Below are 17,311 nucleotides of genomic sequence, written 5' to 3'. Positions count from 1 at the left end.
GCAGGGGCATGACCCCTGCTGTGCATGTTTTTCTTCAGAGATCATGTTTTCCATCCAGGCTTTTGCATGGCTCCTGTGTCATCTTAACGTCCTCGTCCTGTCCCCTGCACCTGGTCCACAAATACATCCYATCCCACCTCAAATCCAAGGATTTGCTGTCCTTGGTGGCTGTTGTGACATCTCCAAGATTCACCTGAAGGCTCCCTGAAGATGGATACCCAGGCTGGAAGCACATCAAAGAGAAAGATCTGACTTTGTTCACAGTGCAGGCAGGCTAAAACGGAGTTCTCCCTTTCCAACACACATCTTTTGGTCTTCAACCAGTTTGATGAGCAATATTGAGGTTTCTGGTCATACCTCTTGCTTYCAGCCAAACCACCCAGAAATAATAGTCATTTTTAAATAGGAAGAAATGAGGGAAAAGAAAAAATGAGCCCCACACAAATATGTGCAGAGGGGCTTTTGTCACACCTCTAAGACATGGCTGTTGTAATTTGGTGGTGTTTTTAATAATTCTTATTCACTGTCCTGCCCCAGCAGTATCTACTGAGTCCTTTCTAGTTCTCACAGATTATTCCATTAAAAAAAAAAAACAAACATCTTTTTTTCTCTTTCAGTCACAGCAGGTTTTTTAGTACAATAAAGTGCTAAAGTTCAAGATTTGTGTCTTCTCAGCACTTTTTAACACATGGTTTTGACAAACCTCATGGCATTCAAGATCTGATTTTCACTGTCATTAACCTGAGAAAGGAGCTTAATTATTTGACTTCTGCTAGTTCTGCTCCTCTACCTACATCTTTTCACCTCCAAAAAGGTTTCATTTGGATTGACAAGGCAGATTAGTCTGATATAGCATAAACTGAGTGTTTAGATGAGCAGAAGGTATGCATAAACCTATTTTATATGTGTTGCCAAGACCATGGAGCTAGTTTTGTGTCACTTGGAATCACACAGTATTTCATGTGTCACAAATGTCCAAGAACCATAAATTCCTGAGCTGTAAAGGTTGCAAAATGAATGTTCACAAACCCTTCTGAAAATTTTTTGGCCCTAATTTACTGCTACATGCCAAAGCATTGGACCTGCCCGTGTGCCAGAATTCTGGGAAAACAGGATAACTCAAAACCCCAGGAATCTCACACATCAGGCACCTGGGGGTCTCTGCAGGGCTGAAGTTTGAGGATTTGCCAAGATTGGTGCTTTGCCAAAATACCCACAGCAAAATGCTGCAGAGGATTATCTAGACGGGAAAAAAGCCACAACAAAAACCAAACCCACCCTAAAAACTCGAGTGCACCTCAACTATGATCCACAAAATGGAAATATGGGTATTTTCTGTGGGTCTGGGAGATTAGGGTGAGCGATGGCTGAGCCACAAGGCACAGCTGAGCCCAAGGATGCTCAGAGGACCTGCCACACAGATCCTGTGTAATCCCCAAAYAGTAGGAGGAGGGTAGGGAACAAACCTGAAGTTTTTAGGGCAGCTCTGAGTGCCAGACTGCTGGGGTGCTGCTACCCAGGGTTACAGGCACCACCTTGGGAGCTGACCAGACATGGTACCTGAGCCATCACCACTGCCGTGGTTTTCACTTGTTTTCTGCTTAATGGGGAAAAAATAAGGATCTTAATTACCAGACAAAGAGGTTCATTATCAGCCTGCCATTCCAGCTTCTTTCTTCAGCCCCTTCCAACCCTCTCTTGTACCATTCCTGGATCTTAGGYCACTCCAGTGTCTTTAGGCCACTCATTCTTAGGCAGTAATTGAAAGGTCTAATTAAAAAACAGGGGCTATTTGCCCAGGACACAGAGTCCACCACCTGGGGAGAGCTCCCAGCAGGTTTCCACAGGTTTCCCCATGTGACATTTTTGGGGAGGCTCCATTCCCAGCCTATGACTGCTCTAACCACAGGGATGCCCATCATGTCTCAGAGCACAAAGCCCAGCTGCTGTACCTAGGACAAACCTTAAATAGCCCAGCACAGGCTCCAGTCAGTGCTGCGTGTCCCTGACTCCATCAGATGAGTCAGGATCCAATCCCATCGGCACTTAAAAGCCTTCCAAACCCACATTCCTATCCCAAATCATCAGCAACAAAGAGATTCTGTCATCATCCCACTGCAACAAGGATGAGCCTGTGGTGAAGGTAATACTCTTCTGTGAATCCTTTTTATTATCAACAAGGTTTAGAGCTGATTTTTCCCAGCACTAAGAATTTCTTTCTCTTCCTTTTTTCTTGTTCATATAACTGAAGTGGCTGAACAGATTTTCTTCCAAGGCACCAAAACAGCTGGGGTCTAGCAGAAACAAATAAGGTTCTGGAGAGTTAGCTCAGAAGGGAGYCTGGGGAATTTGAAAAAAAATACTGTAAATTGGGGTCTAAGCTGGTGGAAGTGCTCAGAGTTGATGGGAGAGTGATGCCTCTACTCCCAGTGAGATCCCAAGAGGGGTGTGGAGGGAGATGTGGCACACTGGGTGGGGACCCTCCTTCTCCCCTTTGTCCCATAGGATGCCTTTGCCATTCCAGGGTGGGCAGCCTTTGGCTGGAGGCACCAAACCTGGTGATGACAGAGTAACCACCCATGTAGCTCAGAAACTCTTCTGGTCTTGCTAATTAAGGTATTTGTATGAACCCSTGTCCAAAGGGCTGTGGCAGTGGTTGCAACTTGAGGCAGTAAAATATATGGCATTTTGGGTTGCAGAATATGACAAAGTGAGATTCCWGCCCAGGGTTTGCAGACACGATGTCCCCTGCTCATACCTTGGGCATAGCTCCTCTCTCTCTATCCCTTAATCTAGGGATGGAAAACATCCATCTAGGAAAACAAATGGTCCCATCCCTYCTGTTCTGTGGAAAGCTTTAATAGCTCCTCAGGGCACCCACATCAGGCCCCAGCAGCCTTTGTCCTGCTTGGAATGGGAGATAYTTYTTTGGGCTTGTGCTTAAGGTTAGGRCACCTCCATGGAACACTTGCTTGTGCTYCAAGCTGGATGTTCAACACCTAATAGCTTTTCTTGGAGTAAAAAACAAAAGCAAAAAAAAGGCAGAGGATGTACCCATCAAGTCATATGGCAGGGATGGAGGTCTCTAGAGGTTTACTGGAGATGTGCTGAGGTCACAGGTTTTTGTAGCAGCAGTTATTTAACAGTGGTTTCCAGCAGCTCTTGATTTCCAAAGGGCAAGTACTGATGATTGGCAGCTTCTATTTGGAAGAGAGGAAACCAATGTGGGAATGTCTCCACTATGAAATGGCTGAGTCCCTARAGGCTCTCTTTACATGTAAACCTGGTGGGCCAGCCTTGGCTGAGGCTATTAGAGCATTTTGACAGCAGACAGCACCATGAGATGGGGCTCGGAAATCCAGAGAATGCCTGGCCTTGGTGGCACTTTGTCCTTGGAAGATCTGATGTCTGGAAGTAGCCAGAGCCGAGCTGGTGAACATCTCTGTGCTTTTGCAGGTCACCCCATGAGTGCAGCTCTGCAGGTGACAGCATTTGGGCTCGCCCTTCTCTCGACATTCTTCCTACTCCTGGCTACGTGCACAGACTGCTGGATGGTCAACGCTGATGACAGCCTGGAGGTGAGCAGAGCAAACACCTGGAAGGTGAGCAGAGTAGCCACCTTTAAGGTGAGCAGAGCAACCATCATCCTCAAGGTGAGCAGCTGAGAGCAAGGTGSGTGCCTTGCCATCCATGAGGTTGCACCGTGTTTCCACAGGCTTGGAAAGGGGACGTGGTGGGACAAACCATGAAGAATTAGAGGACTATAGAGATAGAGAGATGGTACAGGAGAAAACATAGAGCAGGTATAGGCAGGGAGTCACCAGGTCACACAGACACGTCCAGGTGTAGTGGTGGGAGCCTGAAATCTGCCCTGCTGGGCTGGGAGATCCCTGGGAAGCTGGGGAGACTGTGGTGCTTTTTGCATGAGTGCCTTTCTCCTGCTTCCAGGTAAGTCACAAATGCCGGGGCCTTTGGAGGGAGTGTGTCACCAACATGCAGGAYGGGGTCAGGACCTGCGACCAGTATGACTCCATTCTGGCTGACCATCCAGGTGAGTTGACCTGGCCTGGAGGCATTTTTTAAGTTCACAGCTTAGTGTCTTCTTGAAAGGGAAGATGGATAGTGATTTTCAYTGCAGCCAGCTGCCCTTTGTCCGTCAGCCACAGCAGCCTAGGGCTGTTCTCCTGCCCCAATAGCCTGGCCTGGGCAGAAGCTAGGGGTTCAGCTAGACCTGCCATGGGGTAATCCAGCAGGAAAGAGATTGTGAAGTTGTGCCACCTCACAACAAACATGTTCTGGCATGTGGAGCCTGAGGTCAGCAATCCACCATGCTGCAAGCAGAGAGACTGTTGTCACTGGCCAAGGACTCATGCCCACTGCTCAGGGACAGTCACATCAGGRTAGGGACAGTTCTTCTGGCCTGCACAGGGCACACCAAACACTGCACAGAGAACCCTTGCGTTGGGTCATGACATGGAACAACACAGATTCAGGCAGTGGAGAAGGRAAGTAGTCAGTATGGACTAAGTGGTGCTATCACCTTGCTCTAGGGAGGAGGAAGCTTTGCAGGGCACAGTCACATCCCAGMTGGTGATGTGATCCATGCCAGCTCTTTTTCACTAGTATATTGAYATTTGCTGTTCAAAACACTTTCTACACAACTTGGAGGAAGAAACTGCGGACAGCAGTGGTGTCTGCTCAAGAATGTCTTGAGCAGGTGACCACATACCTGATGGGTTGCTGATGGGTATACCTTGAGTTGTTTGGTTTCTTGAGCTGGTCTAATCATGGGTTTAARTCCTTAAGTTTCTGATGAGCTTGTTGAGCACCTTCCCTTGGCCAATGGCAGARATGGGGTTGGTGGGTTCCAGTGTGATGGCCACTGGTGAGCTGGATGACTCTAATAGGAACGTGGGTAGAAATCTGGAGTGGAGAGACCTGTTCCATTGATTATTCCTCATTTCCATTTCTGGTTGTTTTTAATTTCCCTGCCCAGTGAAGATCGTGGTGACACGGACCCTGATGATCACAGCAGATCTCCTGGCTGGCCTGGCTTTGGCTGTGCTGATCCTCGGGCTCGACTGCATCACTTTCCTCAAGGAAGAYCCTTGTGTCAAGCTGAAGATGTGCTATGGAGCTGGAGTCATACTTGGTGCTGGGAGTGCGTGGYGGGGAGAGCTTAGGAGCAGACAGACCTCATGTCCCACAGGGAGCTGGGGTGCAGGAGCTAGCAGCACCCCCTCAGCTGGGCCTTGGGGAGTATGGTGGGTTGTATCATTTTATCATTTTTTAACAAGCCCCATTCCTCCTAGGCATCCTGGGACTCATAGGCTCCATGTGGTATGCAGTGGATGTCTACGTGGAGAGGGCCATGTTGGTGTCACACAATATATTCCTGGGAGTCCACTACGACTTTGGGTGGTCGTGCTGGCTGGGGATGGCTGGCTCCACTGGCTGCTTTGTGGCATCTGTCCTGCTGACCTGCTGCCTCTATGCCTGCACAGGTCAGTCTGCCTCATTCCACCCCTATCATCCTATCTCAAATAGCTTTTTGCCCTGCAGGGATATGGGGTGAAGGATAAGCTCAGCAGTACAGGGGCTTCTTGCAGAGTCCAGCCCAACCAAGGGGAGCCCCTTTGTGCCTGGCCTGTTCCCTTGACTGGGGAGGTGATGTAAGGCAGAACAGGGCTGATGAGGGGCGCATAAATAACCCTGTAAGGGCATGGAGAGGGTGCATCCATATCTGTGGGCCTCCAAGTCCTGGTGAAGGTGTGTTTCAAAGATGATGTTCAGAGATGTTTACTCAAAGCAGTAGCTGTGCTGRAGCTGAATCCCTGTCATCAGCCAAAACCTGAGCCAGTGGCTGCAGGGATGTGCTGGTTGAAATCCAGCCCCAGCATCAGGGACATTGGGCAGGTGATGCCTCCCCAGAAATGTCCAATCCTTATGCCTGGTCCCATGGGATGTAAATTAACCCTGCTGGCTGTCCAGGTTCACTTTTCCTGCCATGTCCCCATGCTGTGGCAGCCACAAGTCACCCTGCAACTGCTGGCCATGACACAACCCCAACTCTTTCCTGGCAGCCCCCAGCAGCCGCTGCCAGCCCCAGAGGCATCTCCAGCCGCGGGGCCGAACAGCCACCAGCAAGATGTACGCCATGGATTCCCGTGTGTGATGGCCACTGGCACCTCCTGCACCCAGCCCCAATGTGGGGTGCTCTCCCTGCCAGTCTGAGACCCATTAAAGCATCAGTAACTCTACTGAGACATTTCTGCAGCTGCTTCCAGGATTCCATACAGCCAGATGGCTGCTAAAAGTGAAGGTACTGCAGCAGTCAGCCAGGGAAGGGTATTTTCCCCACTTCCAGCCAGGTTTCATGAAAGTAAATCCCCGAGAAGTGTTTCTTTAAGAAAAGATGCCCCCGTTCCACGGGAAAGCTGTCAGGACACTGGGGGCAGAGTAGCTACTCTGACATTGCAACGCCCGTACTTTTCAGCAGCAAATCTTTTCTGCACAGAGCAACACTGACTCCATGTGGCTGGTAGCCCTGGTCCCTCCCACACCAGCCCCACTGGAAACCTTCCCTGGGCTTGGACACAGGGTAGCACAGGATTTGTGCTCAAAAACTGGGTAAAACAAGGAACGCTTCAGTTATGAGTGTTTTCATCATCAAGGGGGGGGATCATCAAGGAACACCAAAGCCACACACACCAGACACAAGGAGAGTCAGTCTGAACCCTCATGGAGGTGCTCCACCTGCAGTGAAGTTTTTAAGTTCACACAAAATGGGAATTCTGTTTCTGCACTTGCAAACCATTATATAAACAAGCCAGAACCTGAAGCCACCACCAACTCAATCCCCACCATCCTCAATTACTGAATTCTGGTTTTGGTCTCATTCCCTAACTTCTCACCCCAAGCACAAGACACAGACACCATCGCAGCACAGGGAAGCCAAGGAGAATCTCCCCAGCACTGTCACCTGGAAAGGCAGGCAGCAGGTCGGGCCCCAGGCCTGTGCAGGTGATGCTGCAGTGCCCAAAACATACAGGTGTGAAGAGATTCACAGTCTCACTCCTGCAGCCCAGCCAGACTGCAAAGCCCCAGCATCTGAAACCCAGAGGAGCTGCCAAGGGTCCTCTCGAGCCATCTGCACCCTCACATAAAGCCAAAAGGCAGCAAAGCTGTTGTTTATTGCAGATTCTCATGCTTTTGCTAGATGGCATGTCCAGGGCCAATCTGACCCTGTCATCAGCAGTAACCCAGGGATCTGGGAAAGGAGGAAATCTGAACCAAGTGACAGGAATAAGGAGCAGAGATGAGATTTTGCTATCAGACAGCAGTGTCTGGAGGACAGGATGCTCACAGATGGCACAGCCAGGGGATGGGCAGTGTGGGAGCATTACAAAGTGCTTGAAGAGAGCAAAGCCTGGAGCACTCGGACTGTTGGGACACATGGGATGGTTGGGACACTGGTGCCTACAGGAAAATGATTAAGAGCMCAGAGCTCACTCGTATGTAGAAAGGTCCCAAAAGCTGCCCTTGGACAGCCACCCCCTCCTGCAGGTGTTCTGCAGTGGCTCTAAGGGTGTGATCAGAGCATGGCATGGCTGGGCTGAGACAAGGGTGAGTCCAGTGCTGAGGGGGCAGCATGTCCTCAGCAGGCTCTCACCATGGCACTGGGACACAGCCAGAGCCACTTTTAGCATAAGGCACAGTTCTCCACGCTTCTGCACCCCTGTTCTCTGAACAGGTGGCTCTGCAGCACACTCATGGGCAATTGTGCTACAGCCCCCCTGGGATGAGTTCAGAACCTGGCACAAGTTGCCCAGAARAGCCRTGGCTGCCCCACCCCTGAAGTGTTCATGYCAGGCTGGACAGGGCAYGGAGCAACSTGGGACAGTGGAAGGTGTCCCTGCCCCTCACCCGAGTATGGGATGAGRTGAGCTTTAARGTTCCTTCAACCTAAACCAGTCTGGGATTCTATCATTTTTGGGGTTTTTTGKTTTTTTTTAAGCACCCTCACAGCACCTCAGCTCTGCAARTGCTGTAGTCCAGCAAGGGCCCCACCAAGCTGCTCCACAAACAGCTCTTGGAAACGCAGTGGGCTACTAGCAGACACTCCCATCCCTCTGTGCCTGCCCCTCCTTCTCCAGTGTGACACAACTGCATCTTCATTGGCTTTTGTACTTTCATTTTTCTGTGTTTTACCCTACGAGCCTGTATGCCTAAAGAGTAAGGCAGTAATTTTTTCCCCAAACCTTCTATGAATATTTAACTTGAAACCCTTTCATGCAAAAGTGGGTTTAAAACACCCCAAGCACACATGGTAACTCTTTAAGACCTTTATTAACAGATGCTTGCAGTTTGACTTGAAAAAATCAGGCGTATATTCCATACAAATTAAAAATGAGGTTCTTAAAAATCTCAACTTGACCAGATATGAAACAATTTACAAACTTTTAAAGGTATATTGAGAAAAAACAGGCTTTTAAAAAACGTGTTTATCATTTCCAAAAAGAGAATTCTTTAGGTAAAAATAATAAAAACCCCATGCTGCATAGATAATGCAGATAGTTCTAGTAATCTGGTCAACAGCAAAAAGCAAGCACTTAAGGTCTTCAGTTCCAATTCTTTTGTTCATTTCTTATTGCTGGAATTTCATTTTCTTCTTCATTTCTTAAAGTCTTTTCTTTGATGACTAAACTGAAAAAGAAAAAGAAAAGGCTGATCAGGCACGGGACAAGAGGGTTATAGGGGTGCTTTGTGTACCAAGACTCACCTGCAAATCAAAAATTCACCTTAAGCTGCCTGTCAGTTCACAGGACAACCCTCACCAGCTACTGTTCTTTGTCAGCCCCCCCTAGCAACCACACCAGCCACCTTCCTGCAGGACCAATGCCATGGACTCGAGAGAGCAGCCATCAATTTAAACCCAAAGGGACTCCTCCAGTCATGGGGAGGGCTGCTTCCACARGGCTCTGCTGACATTTGGCCACTGCCCAGAGCACAGAAACTAAACCCAATATTCTCAAATGCTCGAGACACCCGAGGAACCAAGGTGCCATTGCGGTATCCTTTTGAAGCCTATGATTTAAGAATTCAACCAGGAGGTGTTGACCATCAAGATGAATACCAGGATACAACAAATATTCACTGCAGCAAGGCCTGGACAGGGACTGAACGATCCATCTGCAAGTGAAATATGAAGTTCACTTGAGCCCATGCAGAGCGAGTCCCCAAGCTCCCAAAGCTGAGATGCTGCAGCTGCTGCTGATACCGAGCTGTTCTCCCAGCCCAACTCCTGYGGCCCCTGTCCATCCCATCAATGGGACCACTCAGTCTGCTCCCASCACAGCCTAAATGCCTCTTCCACTTTCTTGCCCTCCAGGTAATSAGCAAGGGACAAAAGGAATAGGATACACACATGGGTGAGAGGCAATGCAGAACAAGTAGAATCCYAGCAGTGAAAATACTCCTGTATCAGCAGAACTGTCCCTCAGAAATCATCACCAAACAAACCCCAAACACAGCCAGGTTCCCTCACAACTAACCCAGCCTTTGGCCCCTGCCCTGCACACAACCCWCCCAAGCACATACCTCAGCACTGCAACTACAGCTCCCACATGCTCTGACAAAAGCACCACTTCTAGTTTTTTCCAGCACTTTGATTAAGATAAAAAGCGGCTCCTGAGACACTCCTAATTCTGCATCAACTTTGCAGACCTGGATGCCAAGGTCTCAGTGCCATCCACCTCCCTGTGGGGACTCRGGCATTGATGGAGCTTGGTAAATCCCAGCACGTGCTTCTCCTAACTACTTTTAAGTCTTTACACTTGTTCTACTTCAATCTCTGGGTGAGCAGAGACTGCTGTAACCCTGAACTAGGGAACACAGGCAAGATTTAAAGTGTAACAGTATTCCATCAATGGCAATTAAAGATAGTAACTAAGTCCTCCAAACTAGTCAGCACTGACACAACAAAGCYTCACAGTTCCATTCTGCAGGCACTCACAGATGAGTTACAGCATGCATGGGCAAGAAGAGTCCAAACCTTGTAAAGCACAAATTACAAGAAAGCAGCAAAAGAAAAAAGTCAGCAAACAGCATCCCCAGGCCCCTGGTCACGCACCCGGATGATGGTAGAGATGTTAAGCCGGTATTTACTCAGCCCCGCCCTGCTCAGCCTCGGGAGCGGACGTGTTCTCAGCTGGTGGTTCGGCTGTCTTCGTCTCTTTGCCATCTTGTGGTTTAGGGTTCTCTGGGCGTCTGCGTCGGTAGTTGAAGTTACGGCGGTACCGACGTTGAGGTGGCTGCTGACTTTGGGTTTCATCCCCTTGGTTCTCTTTATCTTCTTCATTCCCATCCTCTCTAGGCTGTCTTTGACGAGGAGGACCCCTGAAAGTCAAGCTAGGCTTTAACCATGCAGCACCTGAGCATTGCCATGTCCTGGCTCTGTTGCTGAACAAGGCTAAAACCAGCAGCTGATGTGCAGCATACCTGCGAAATCTTGGTCTGTAACCCCGGTACATGTTTTGCCTGACTGGTCTGCCGTCTCCTGCACCCTGGTTGTCAGCACCCTGCAAGACATCAGGCCACAGACCCCCTCAGCCCCAAGCAGAAATGTGCTAACATCACAGCTCATCACACTTGAGGAAGAAGTTGGAAAGGTGTCAGTTCAGTCATAGTGGGCAGCAGTCCTAAAGAATAGAGGTGCACACAATTGCAAATCCTCCATTAAGCATATAAATTGAAACACTGTTTTAGGAAGCTGTAACATAAAGACCTTCAGATTCATGTTACTGCCACACCTTACCAAAATTATCTGGAGTACCTACAAAAACTGTCAAAAGGTGCATCCCATCACCCTGCTCCAAAGCAAGCAAGCCCATTTAGCATCATGTGTCAGGCAAATGTTACCTCCACTATCTCTCCCTGCACGGGAGGGTTGGTATATTGTGGACGACGCCCGTAGGGCCTACGCATATAGTAAGGTGGGTACCGCCGCCTGCGATAGGGACGGCGTTGCTGGGCTTGACCTTCTGGTATGTTCTCTGCTCCTTCGTTCTTTTCCCCACTCTCACTGTTCTGGTAGTTTTGCTGGTAGTTGCGTGGAGGACCCCTACGACGTGGATATCGTCTGTAATGGTTACGATCTGCTGCGTATTTACTGCCCTGCACTGGAACTCCACCAGGTCCTGTAACGTTGGCTGCCTCCGCACCCTAAAGAGCGGAGACAGGATTAGGGAAACAGTCACCATCCCACCAGCRACAGCACAACAGTCTAACACCGAGCAATGATTTACATCCACATTGTGAAGCAATGAAAAACCATTCACCTCCTTGGATGTCATCAGGCATCAACTCAAACCACAGGCACCACACCAAAGCCTGCAGTCTGAGTTTTCCATGTGCGCTCTGACACCCGAGAGATGYGTTTACCTTTTCTCCCTCAACCACATCAAACTCCACGGTCTCTCCATCTCCTACGCTGCGGAGGTACTTCCTGGGGTTATTCTTCTTTATGGCAGTCTAACAACACAACAGTGCAGGCACAGCGTAAGAATACAAAGGAAGACTTTTTTTTGAAGATTACTAAATATTTAAATTCTTTATCTTGGAGAAAGGCCTGTACTCCTGAAAAAGTAACTGAATCATTGGGAAAAGTCATAAAATGTACCTGTATTATATTGTGGACTATTTGAAATGCACAACTTTACCATTAACTAGAAGCACTTGCCAAAATGCTGCCTCCTGGCTAAAAAAACAGTTTGAAAACAAAGAGGAAAACTCCCACACCACACACTGGCCATAGGATTATTAATCAGAGTTTAGGATTCAACATACCTAGCTGTTCTCCCAGCCCAACTCCTGCGGCCCCTGTTATAGTTATACAGTCCTCTTAAGTGCATACACCAATATATCAGCCTTTCCAATTACCCTCTTGCATTTGCTGCCCTCCATTATTTCCCACACCACCACAGGACACAGCAGCTTCTGTGTTTCATCCTCTGTAAACACAACAATGGCCAGGTATAAAGACATTTCTTTCACTGAGGCTTCCAACATCATAGCTTCTACCACAGGACCAATCAATTAATCCTATACTGCACATCAAGGATTGGCCTTTCCCAGGTGCCAGCACCAGAAAAATCCTATCAGTGGGCACCTGATGAATAACATTACTAGAACAGACTCCATTTCTGGGGCTCTGCAGTACTGGATGTCATCTTCAACAGATGAGTTAATATTTGATACACACCGTGCTCAGCCACGTATTGTTTCTCAAACACTTTAACTGAACAGCAATGTAAGTGTAACAACTTTAACAAAAAATACCTGCCACACAATTTGATTAGATTTTTCCCCCTAAATGGAACAAAATCAATGGAAAAACAAGCCCACAAGTCTCAGTCTAAAGAACATTGATTTTAGGGAAAGCCTTATTACAACAGCAKCCAGTCCAACATCTTTTTGTGATACCTGAGCTATGCGACAGATGGAGAAAAGCATACACAACTAGAACTTCTCAAATAAGCTGATTCTTTCAGATTAGACTCCTGTAACTGTTTTATTGTAAATAATATTATACTAGAACAAATCTTTACCAAACTGTGATTTCAGAAACRTGGACAGTAGCTACATGACAAGTCCTATAACACAACCAGTAAGTCAAGGTCACTCACAGGTGACTCTACTTGAAATCGGGTCTGAAAGCTTCCCCTCAGGGTATGTATAACCTCTCACAAACCAGTACCTCTAATTTGTAATTTAGACAAAGAACAAGCAAGAAGCTCAGAAATGATAAACACAAAACACTTTCCAGGTGTTGCTTTTCCCTTCCTTTATGTTAACATCAGCAGCACATCCCCTAACTCAAGACAAAAGAATGATCCATAGACTCCTAAATGCCAGAAATAAACCAGGCTCCACTAAGAATTCTTTATGGGCTGCTTACTGATGAGATCCTGAGTCAGAATGGGCAAAAAACAAATTGTTGATCACAGCCTTGCAATTTAGACATAGAATTAAACTAACAAACTCGCTCCATGAAATAAGACACAGGTGTGGTGTGCAGTCTTGGGCTATTTTCCAGAGGTTTACCTGCTTGCCAAACATTGTATCTAAGGATRCATATCAGTTAAATTGAAAAGCCCCTATCAAAATGTTTTCATCTATAACTGAAAGCCTAGAGCAATAAAATTTATTAATTTTGCCTCAAAAAAAAGCTTCATTGGCACTTAATCTCTATTATAGCTCAATTAATTTCTCTCACTSCTGCAAGCTTTTCACTTAACTTTATTTCCAGATGCTTCTTAACTACTGTATGAATCCACAAGATCACTGGACTCCCAAGTAGTTATCCCCAAGTTCACACTGGCAGACAATGCAATTCTCATCAATGTCCATCACCGTACACCATCAGCCCACTCAGCCCTCTGTACATCATTTGGACATGCAAAAGCCTGAAGTGGAAACAAGCTCTACTTGCAATGCAACAGAGAATCAATTGGTTGTGTTCAAGCAACAGTGAAAATGCAAGGCTATTCCACACCTTCAATCCTACTTAAATGGCTCATGCTCAGTCAAATTCTGAGAGGGGATATGTTTCAGTTTCAAGGAAATCTTACCTGATGGACAAACACATCTTCCTTGGTGTCATTCCTGCAAGACAACAGGAAATTGAAATTTGTGAATGAAATGCACAGTAAATTAAAAATTCAGTTGTTTGATATGGAGTCAAAATGCAGATCTATAATAACAGGCTTTGAGCATCAGCCTCACTCCTCAACCTGCTCTGAACTAGTTCCTACCAGCTTACCGTGTGTAGAAAAGACATCAGCAGGAAGCTTACACAAAGTGCAAAGCACATGGTGAGGTTTAGTAAGGCACACTCCTCCTCACTCCTGTTAACACACCCCTCTATCCTTTACATCCCATCAACAGAGACATTTGAACACCTGACAGTGACCACTCACTTCCTCCCCACAGTGCTCTGCAGGAGACTGGCTACTGCAGCTTTTGGAAGCAGCTCTGTCCCCTTACCACTGGAGCCTCATATCCCACAGCCTCAAGGTTTCCCTTATCTGAGGAAAGGCATCACCAGCTGCTTGTGAAGGCAGCAGGGCTGGTCAAGCCTCTGTCTTCCCTCTCAAGAAACAGAAGAGCAGCTCAGGTCTGTATCTACAAGTACCCAGGGGCATCCATTCTTCAGCATGATCCTGGCAGAGCTTCTGCAACTGCCATGAGCCTGAACAAACACAGCCCAGTACCAGCTTCAGTCAGAAGTTTCTATTCTGCACTAAAGAGGTACAACAGAGATATCCTTGGGCTGGTTAGAGCTGCAAAAGCCACCTCCCCCACTCCTGAGGCACAGGCATCCCAGTTCCCATCACACCAACTCACCTTCTCTGCCGTGTTAGTTTCATTACTGCATGAAACAGTTTGAATCAACAGGAAAGTGGCTTTTATTTCCTAGAAAGACTTGCTAAAGACGTAAGTAAGCTTGTRTGAAAATGTCCTCTGAACTAGAGAGCTCATAGCTAGTGGTAACAGAACACTTGGGTTGGTTTTTAGCAAGACAAAGSCAGGTGCTCCTCACCCCAGCTTTAAAAACTGAGAATTGACAAAACTTTTTCCAGAAACTATCCAAGYTATATAGYTAGACATGTTCTGTYAGATAGTTCTCTTAGACATGACCAGTAAAAGTCCTCTTGTTCTGTCTTGAAATTGATGCCTACAGGCTTCAAAAGTTACTGGGGAAAGGCAGCAGAGCAGAGCCACTCTGACCTCATCTCCAAAGCACCATGATGCAGAACCCAGAAGGCCTTGCAAAGCCAAAGCTGAAAGGCTCTTCTTCAAAACACAATGTCCAAAAGATGAAAACCTTCACATGAGCATAGTAACATGTCTCTAGTAAAAATGCTGAGCATCTTAATTCACCCTCTGATGAAAAACAGTGGTAGGAAATGCTCATCCACAAGCGTGGACATCTTGTACTTTTGCCCAAGTTGAATTTTGGGCAACCAGACCAGATAGTTGTTTTAAAGTCCTTTTGCAGAGCAGTTTCCATTCAAGAGGACATCAGAGTTTTGGCCCAGCAAGTGACTGGGTCATACAGAGCTCACAGAGTCAAGTGAAAAACACACCAGGCCATTTYACAGTCTAGTGCCACTAGCCACACCACTCCCAATGCGGTTTCCCAGCAAGCACATCTGGAAGCAGCAAGCAGGCTGTCATGTGGATGATGAACAGCACAATCATCATTTTCTCACCGAAAATTTGGAAGCTTACAAGAGAAACACTCATTCTAAAGGTTGAACAAATCATTTAACTCATCTTTGCACTAAGCCTCTCCTCCATTCACTTCTTTTATCCATAAAAATATATTTTAAAAAGGCAATCAGACAAGTAGACAGACCAAGAAGATGCCAAGTCGAGCCAGGCACCAAATACCATGCGATACAGTGCAGCTCCAGTTGTGGTACAGACCAAGCCAGTGGCTTTTGCATACCCACTTGTTACTTTRGCCAACATGAGAAACAATCATCAAAAACGCAGAATTCAAACTCCTATTTTGGAACAGAATCGCACTTCCAACATTAAATGCACAAAAAAAAAATACCTGAAGTCAGCAGGTACCTACATCAAAGCTGATTTCAGTTCCAAAGCTCATTTTATCTGCAAGCAGACCGGGCTAAAGCAGAGCCATGCAAGGGGCAGAGGCTCCTGCACAGCTTCCCTGCAACCAGGCAAAGATTCCAGAGCTGAGGAAATGTCCTCCCCTTCAGTTACCAGGCTCTAATCTCTTGATAATACGAGATCATGCTGGGTTTCTCATTACAAATGGCAACCTCAGGGATTAAACAGCTGCCAAAGTAATGACTGGGGAAGCCACTCGGATGTCTTAACTAGCTGCTGCTGCTGCTTCCTCACTTGAGTGACATCACTAAGCATTTCCACTACTGAGGGAACAGGAAAAGCCTTCCCTCGAGGTGGGGTTTGTGGCTGGGACTTGAGAGGCGTTTCCAAAGCCAAAGACAAGACAGCTCCCGGCACTGGTGACTGCACAACACTGGAGTGAACAGTACTTCAGAACTGCCCAACAGAAATTGGGCAGACTGGGAGGCAAATTGGTAAAGGCTGCAGACACTAAAGTAATAGGCAGTTCAAAAAGGCAGTGTTTAAACCAAACACAAACAAAAGGTCCAATAAAAACACTACAATTACTGCCCTAAAGGGGAGATTCCCCAGTTKCCAGCCACATTCTGAGACTGGGCAYCAAAGGAGACAGCTCTGGCAACACACCTGGGAGGCCCCGCTAACCAACCAGACCAAGCATTGCCCATTTTTAAAAACCTTGTTTGCRGAACACTTCCAGGAGTCCTCTCCCTGACAGGCCTACTTCAGATAATTACAAAACTCCTGAAGCGCTCAAATTATTCTTTCACATCAACTACTAACATAAAAAGGATCTTCTAGGCTTCTTCATGAGACTGTGCATACACCTCAGCGTGGCACTAGATAATTTGAATTGTGCTCCTTTTGTTTGTCTCCCCACATGTTGAGGATGTTCGCATGAGAGCGTGCTTGAAGCACGCAAACCAATTTTTGCGGGCATTGACTTAACTTCACGCAGGAGTTTAAACAAATACCATGTCTGCTGACAGCCAGTATACTTTTACATCCTTAAGAGAGAAAAAAAMCCAAACAAACCAGAAACAGCTCCAAAACACCATAAAAGAAATGACCACAATGTAAGACACAAAACAAACCCGCTTCGAGACCGGGGCTCTCGACCAGGTTAAATGACTCAATTTAACCAGGCAAGCTCTGAGAGGGTCAGAAACCGCAGGGTGAGAAAAGGGCACAKCTCACCAGCTCCTTCTACCGAGCAGGGCGAGCGAGAGGCGGCAAAGGCACCACCGCCGCCCCCCTCCCCGCCTGTCTCCCGCACGACCCAAGCGCCGCGCCCCCTCCCGGGTTTCCCTGTGACAGGAGCCCGCAGCGCCCGGGCGCTCACCTGTTGATGAAGCCGTAACCGTTCCTCACGTTGAACCATTTCACTGTTCCCAAAACCTTCGTTGCTGCGGGGAAGGGGCAGAGGGGAAGGGAAGGAGGGGAGGGAGCGGCACGTCAGGGGCACGTGGCGGGGCGCGCGCACAAAGGCCCCGCGTGGCGGACATCTTGCGCCGCCCCGCCCCCACCCGGCGAACGGGGCTGGCGGCGCGCGGGCAGGGGGGGAACGGGGCGGCTAACGGCCACCGCGCGCGCCAGCGGGGACACGCGCCGGGGGCGGGCAGGGGGCGCG

The 17,311-nt window shown here is 47.8% G+C and overlaps 2 protein-coding genes across 4 annotated transcripts in view; one reads left to right on the top strand and one right to left on the bottom strand.

Moving 5' to 3' along the window:
• The first annotated feature begins 3,464 nt into the window (after nt 1-3,464).
• LOC130583067 (claudin-16-like) lies at nt 3,465-6,175 on the top strand. The gene is made up of 5 exons (XM_057382168.1): nt 3,465-3,653; nt 3,949-4,051; nt 4,997-5,161; nt 5,313-5,504; nt 6,084-6,175. The coding sequence occupies exons 1-5, from the start codon at nt 3,465-3,467 to the stop codon at nt 6,173-6,175; spliced, it is 741 nt and encodes a 246-aa protein (XP_057238151.1).
• Nucleotides 6,176-8,330: 2,155 nt separating this feature from the next.
• YBX1 (Y-box binding protein 1) overlaps nt 8,331-17,311 on the bottom strand; it is a 9,398-nt gene continuing 417 nt past the window's right edge. The window contains exons 2-8 of one of the 3 annotated variants that reach the window (XM_057382154.1): nt 17,024-17,087; nt 13,632-13,665; nt 11,443-11,532; nt 10,921-11,223; nt 10,501-10,580; nt 10,133-10,410; nt 8,331-8,706 (exon numbers count right to left, since the gene is read on the bottom strand). In XM_057382154.1, the coding sequence (XP_057238137.1) occupies nt 10,164-10,410; nt 10,501-10,580; nt 10,921-11,223; nt 11,443-11,532; nt 13,632-13,665; nt 17,024-17,087 (818 nt within the window). In that variant the 3' untranslated portion in view covers nt 8,331-8,706; nt 10,133-10,163. The remainder of the gene's footprint in view (nt 8,707-10,132; nt 10,411-10,500; nt 10,581-10,920; nt 11,224-11,442; nt 11,533-13,631; nt 13,666-17,023; nt 17,088-17,311) is intronic. The other 2 variants (XM_057382155.1, XM_057382157.1) reach the window with 2 other exon arrangements.

Source organism: Malurus melanocephalus, unplaced genomic scaffold (genome assembly GCF_030028575.1).
Source record: "Malurus melanocephalus ecotype Western Australia unplaced genomic scaffold, MMel_1.1 scaffold_552, whole genome shotgun sequence".
NCBI classification, from domain to species: Eukaryota; Metazoa; Chordata; class Aves; order Passeriformes; family Maluridae; genus Malurus; species Malurus melanocephalus.
The sequence above is the reverse complement of the archived record's forward strand: the minus strand, read 5'-3'. Positions and strand labels throughout refer to the sequence as shown.